This window comes from Coptis chinensis, chromosome 6, assembly GCF_015680905.1.
Source record: "Coptis chinensis isolate HL-2020 chromosome 6, ASM1568090v1, whole genome shotgun sequence".
Taxonomy (NCBI): domain Eukaryota; kingdom Viridiplantae; phylum Streptophyta; class Magnoliopsida; order Ranunculales; family Ranunculaceae; genus Coptis; species Coptis chinensis.
Window position 1 is genome coordinate 99,302,824 of NC_141461.1, and position 6,308 is coordinate 99,309,131.

A 6,308-nucleotide genomic window follows, 5' to 3' on the forward strand; every position below is an offset into this window, starting at 1 on the left:
TTCTTGATATTCAAGAGTGTTAGTTCCTTGTGGATTCAAGGATAACAATCAAATTGTAAGATGCGATCTACAATTCAACACTTCCGCTACACCAAAATCCCATTGTCCTTTTTCGATCACATATGCACATAAGCTCCCTATAACAATTTCAAATCCAAAGTAACACCTAAGCCACATTTTTCCTGTTCCTCCATCTTCCTCCAAAACCTTGACCTCTTTCTTAAGTTGGACAAACTCATTTTCCATTAGTATCCAACTCATTCTGTTGTAGAATAGTTATTGTATGCACCCAAGATAAAGTCATGGAGATAAATGGTTTCGAAATGAAAGTTTATCTATTCACAATAACCCTCGTTGCACTTATAACATGGAAGTAAGTACCTAACTCTATATGGAGACGGACGGATCTAGGATTTTCAGTCAAGGTGGGCTGCTCCTACTAATTTACTCTACTTTTTTATATATTTTTTTGTTTGGAAATTTAGGGTGGACAGCAGCCCTCTGGATCCGCCCTGGAGATGAATACACCATTGAGGAAGTTATGCATATATCCATAAGTTAATAGAAAAAAAAAATTCTTGTCGTCTTGCTGATCTAACATTCTGCAAGTAAGTTGATGTAGGACTTGCAGGTTACAAAGCATAGAATATTAGGTCAACGTAGGAAAGCAATATCAAGATTTACACAATGCAACAATCATTTGCTAGTTAATGGCTAACTAGATGCGTTATACCGTGGGTCCTGATCTCCTTCCTCGTTGGTTGCTTCGACTGGTTTAGGCTGGTCCTGATCTCCTTCCTCGTTGGTTGCTTCGACTGGTTTAGCCTCACAAGCCTTGGCTTCTTTGCTTTTACCCCACAAAAGAAGGTAAAGGCCAATGACTACGATGAGCGTTCCTAATATGCTGGTCATTTACAATGCCAACATAACAATGTATCAGGGTCAAGATTATGACAATGATATATAAATCTTTTTGTATAAGCAAATAAAATTATTTGTTCTACATACAGACAGGCTGATATACCTTCCAAGATATAGCTGTTCATGTAAAATTGTGACTTCATACATGACTACAATTATCTGAATGAAGGGATTAAATGCCGCAGTAAACAAGGGGCCCTTTTTCTTTACACACCATGACATCCCCACAAAGAAAAACCCGGAACCCACCACCCCCTGCATCGAAACAAGCCATATGAAACAAGCCATATTATAGAGTTCTATATTCGTTCAGTTTAATGTCATAGTGCTATCAATTTTCTGTCTGTTTGAGAAGTTTTTACGGAATAATGTAGCAACTTATTTTATATGTTGTCCTTGTAAACAAAAAATATTGATGTGAATTCTAGTAACATTTATCATACAATTATACTGTAAGTGCTTATCAATAAGTGGAAATGTTGTACTTACAAGATACAAGAGAATTAAGATATCACTTTTTTCTTTCGGAGCCCAGATGGAGATGTCTCTGTGAATGATAAAGCTCAAAAGAGCCGACTGGAGGGTGCCGAAGAAGTTCATGATTGCAGTACTAGTATATTGGCAGGGGAATCTCTTGCTGATTTTGGCTTGAATAAGATACCATGAAGACCAAAAGGCTGAACCTGCAAACAAAGCTATTGAGCCAATGATCCATCTGTGAGTCTTCTCATGTGAATCCGATACATTCACATGGAATTTTGAGTTGGATGCTGCTCTGGAATGTGACAGGTGTGTTAATGGTATTCCTTTGTAAAAGGTCAATAACAACGCACCACCAACACACAACATTGCACCTAGCATCTTCGCTCGTCCTGTGTTGCTCTTTATGTCCAGAGTCTCCAACCTATTGAAAGGAAAAGTTAAAACAAGGATAAGATGAGTAATATTTAGTGGCTATCCTGACAAACAAAAATGTCCTAACGTACCTGAATGGCAGAGCCATCACAAATGTGAGGACAGGTATAATATTCATGAAGGCACAGGACAAAGATGCTGAAGTATATTCAATTCCAAGAAAAAAGAAGTACTGTGTCAACGTCGCCCTAAGTAAAATTCAGTGTTTCATTAGAATCTCTCAAACTTACATGATAACAATGGTGGTGAATGATTATGCTGTGGGTAGCTGTACAGTGTATTAGTAAGTACTAACCCGACCAATGCACTAAGAAAAAGTTGACACAAGATTGCTGCGTTGAGCTTGGGCATGCTTTTCCTGATACCGACGTGTGCATTGTTAGTCTTGCAATGCTAAAAAAAAAATGTTAAAAAACTCTCTTGGCTATTAATTAGTGTAGTAGGTGTAATGGTAGAACAATTTCACCAAAGTGATTCAGAATATATCAACCTCAATCATCGAATAGCCACTAGATTAGTTCATGTAACACGTAGGAAAAATGTTCACTTAAAAAGCGGGAATTATTATATTGTGCAAAGCACCAACCCAGGCACCAATACAGAGATGTTAATGAGAGTTCCACCAATTTTTTTTAAAAAAAGTACTTAAATAACCCGTTGATTCTCCCCTCTCATCAATATTTCCAGTCCAATCTTCCTCTTTCTTCTATTCAGTAAACATCTTTAGTAACAAGCAATCTTACCTTTCCCAGAAATAAGCGATGGGAGCTAAGAGAATGGCTGCACTAGATGTTCGGTATGCAATGAGAACGAAATGATCCATTCCCTCATCAAGAACCTTTTTTAGAAGCAATTGAACAAAAGCATACAAAACATCAATGACTACCATCACAAAAACAGGTTCCCATCCCTTGCACACCTTCATTCCAGCCATGTGAGTTGTCCTACTTTCTAATCTCCCTCTTGTTTCTTTTCTCTTCTCTCTCTTCTCAATGTTCGCCTCCTTTTTTGTTTTTTACTCCTCTTCTCTCTCTTTATACCTTTCATCCCCTCAAACACAAATACACTACCAAATTACCCCTCAAACACAATATACGCCATTAAATTTTTTGCTGAAAATGAAAATTATCTTATCTGTGAGGGAAGTTATGGAGGGGTGAAACTGGGTTTGTTTTTCAAATCACAGCTTTTTCGGGGCTGAATATAAGGAAGGGAGTACTCCAAGCAAAGTAAATAAGTAAATTTAGTACTCTCTAAAAATAACACTGATTTTTCTGCTAAACTCCAGGGTGAGCCATGCATAGGAGGAAATTTCATATAGGAAACTCAGATATATCTGTCCACTTCAGTAAACATCTTTAGTAACAAGCAATCTTACCTTTCCCAGATATAAGCAATGGGAGCTAAGAGAATGGCTGCACTAGATGTTCGGTATGCAATGAGAACCAAATGATCCATTCCCTCATCAAGAACCTTTTTTAGAAGCAATTGAACAAAAGCATACAAAACATCAATGACTACCATCACAAAAACAGGTCCCCATCCCTTGCACACCTTCATTCCAGCCATGTGAGTTCAGTACTTGGACAAGAACTTTAAGCCTCCTCTTTCTCAACTCATATACATTTAAACAGATAGCTCTGCCATACATTTGTAGTCCTCTCAAAAATAGGTGGTCTTTCCATCTACAATACCCCATCATAAAATATTTGAATAAGTGACAACTAGTGACATTCTAGTCAGAACAACACTAAGCTTAATTCCAACATTAACTTAGTTTTGTATTCTTATCTTCTTTATCATTTAGAATTGAACTTAGGTTTCTTTTATCATTTAGAATTGAACTTAGGTTGAACTTAGGTTTCTTTATCATTTAGAATTGAACTTAGGTTTCTTTATCATTTGAATGGTCGCCTCCTTCTTTTCTTTTTTGAGTGGTGATCGATCAAAAGATCAATCTGTTGAAAAACCGTAGGAACTTTTTGAGATATCGATCAATTCCAAGGGCCCACCACCTTTTCTCAATTAGAAAAATATCGTCATCTCCTTAATTATCCCGTAATAAAGGGAGTACCTATAAAAATAAAAAAAATAAAAAATAACTTAAAAAATAAAGAAAAAAACAAAAAAGAGAAACAAATTGTTCCTTCTCTAAGAATTCTGACGAAGATGAACCAAAATCTCTCTCTTCTTCTCTCTTTTTTGCCCTTTTTTTATATATTCACCATCAAAATATATATATATATATATATATATCTTTTGGAATTTTCTCTTAATTCTACAAATGATTTTGACAGTGTTACTTCTGTTTTAAAGAGTCTTCACCAAGGAAGAGAACACGAGATAACTTTTATATTCGTTTAACTACGCAGGTTGGATTTTATTAAATTACAAGTCTAATGAGTATTTTACTAAATGAAAGTATTTAATTTAGTTCCTATTTACTTTATGCAGGAAATTATGCCTCGACTGTTTGCCCAATTAACTACCCATCTAGAGCAAGTTGTTCAAAAGCAATATAATTGGAGAGCTTGTTGATGATGCTGGCTAGGCAATCTCCCTGTTCCGTAGTCTATCCTACACTGGTTGACATAAATTCATTTGAACTGGAGCCTTCTGGGGAGCTTCAACACATACAAGGGTGTTTCGTAATAGTCTATCTTCCTAATATTTATGTTCAAGCTTAGATCCCAGTTAGCACTTTTCATGTCCTTTTGTTATGGCCATTTGCTCTGTGCACAAGCTAAATGATTTCTTATAAGAAGCCAACAAATGGTGTGTATCTATTTCATAGATATGCCGGAATACAAAAGTTGATTAGCTTCGGTCTTGTTCCAGCCATCTTTTTGTACAATTAAATTAAAGTCAGTATTATCTATGAATTAAGAGTGCTTACAGATAAAGATTTAACTAGCGAGCAACACATTGTCGTAAGAACAATGTCACAACAACTACATTTGGTCTCATAGAAAGTGCCACTTAGTGCAACTGAAATTCTGCCACCTACCACCGCTACACTATATGCTTGTGTTCCACCGCTATTACCATCATTTTCTTGTGTTTTATTATCTTCTACCATTTTAATGTTCTATTGAACCTTTAATATCATTTCCGCCAAGTCAATTTCTTTGACTTAGACCCTAGTCTCCTCTATCGACTTCTACCACCACATCCACCATTCCAATTACTTCTACCACCGTGATGTTAGTTTTGCCACTTTGTTTGGCTTTTGTGAATTAGGAGAACAATAGTTATGTTTATTTTTTTTTCTTCATTATTTGTAATTCTAAATGTGTAATAGAATATAGCCGTAAGAAGTGTTTTATAACTCCCAACTTTGGTAGCTAGGCCATTTTTGAACGATCCTATTTTGATGACTGCCTTTTGCCCTAAACTTATTGTTTTCTATCAATTGAACTAATCAATAGTACTTAAAGATACATACTTAACTAGTGAGCAACTCTAGGAGAATAATTATATGTAGGACTAGCTGTACTTGGCAATTTGGGATTAAAATTCGATGGTAGCAAGTATAAAAGAACATAGTACAATGTTATTAAAAAATCATATGCAACAACACTAGTTTTACTACCATGCTAACATAACACGTCAGTAAAAGAAAAGAAATTATGCATCCTGGCTAACTCATACGCTTTAAATTGCCATAACCTAAAATTACATTGTCACATCAACATCTAATGTAATGTAGATAGTGTCACTCAACATTGTTTTTGCCACTATTTCACCATCAATCACTACCCCCATTTTCTTGTGTTTTACCACTATTTCACCATTTTTGTGTTGCACTACCATAATAAATATTTTCCTCACTTATTCTACAACCCTCTAGACTTCCATCACTATTTCTCTGACTTTGACCTTGGTCTACTCAACTCCCACCACCCCATCCACCATTTCAGTGTCTTTTGCCACCGTTACATTTTTATCTATACCTTGTGATCCAATTCCACAGTGAGCTATTCTACAACACCAATAAAATGTCATCTTAATAATCCTAAAAGAAAATAAGAACGTTAGTTATTTTGTATTATATAAACAATGCTTAAAATTGCTACAGATTGCTCCGGATATATCTTTCCTTATCCCGTTTACCTATGAAATTTTAGTATAGTAGATTTAGTGATGAAATACCACCACCACTATTGGTATTTTCTTGTGTTCCACCACCATTACCATCAATTTCTTGTGTTCCACTATCATACCAAGCTTTTTCTTGAATTCCACCACAATTCCCTTAAAATATTACTCTCACTTTAACTCTTGGACATGATGTAATTATTTTCCTAATATCTACTAAAGCCTCACAATTTCAAGCAAGGATCTCAGTGGATTCGAACCTGCACCATCTTCTTGGAATATATGCATGCAAAAATTGATTCTTAATTCCAAGAACTCTACCATTTTGAGCTAAAGATCCACTTTGGAGTTGTGTTTTTTTTTTCCAGTAATAA

At 35.6% G+C, this 6,308-nt stretch overlaps 1 protein-coding gene across 4 annotated transcripts; it reads right to left on the reverse strand.

The window, feature by feature from the left end:
* Positions 1 to 530: 530 nt before the first annotated feature.
* LOC147496061 (WAT1-related protein At3g30340-like) lies at positions 531 to 3,505 on the reverse strand. 4 transcript variants are annotated; one of them, XM_086564838.1, is made up of 6 exons: positions 3,215 to 3,505; positions 2,132 to 2,194; positions 1,908 to 2,024; positions 1,411 to 1,825; positions 1,025 to 1,176; positions 531 to 904 (listed from the first exon to the last, which is right to left on the reverse strand). In XM_086564838.1, the coding sequence occupies exons 1-6, from the start codon at positions 3,403 to 3,405 to the stop codon at positions 715 to 717; spliced, it is 1,128 nt and encodes a 375-aa protein (XP_086420964.1). In that variant the 5' UTR covers positions 3,406 to 3,505; the 3' UTR covers positions 531 to 714. The 4 variants fall into 4 exon arrangements, with proteins under 4 accessions (XP_086420964.1, XP_086420965.1, XP_086420966.1 ...); XM_086564839.1 differs by lacking the exon at positions 3,215 to 3,505 and adding an exon at positions 2,580 to 3,041; XM_086564840.1 differs by lacking the exons at positions 1,908 to 2,024; positions 2,132 to 2,194 and having other exon boundaries at positions 3,215 to 3,504.
* Positions 3,506 to 6,308: the final 2,803 nt, after the last annotated feature.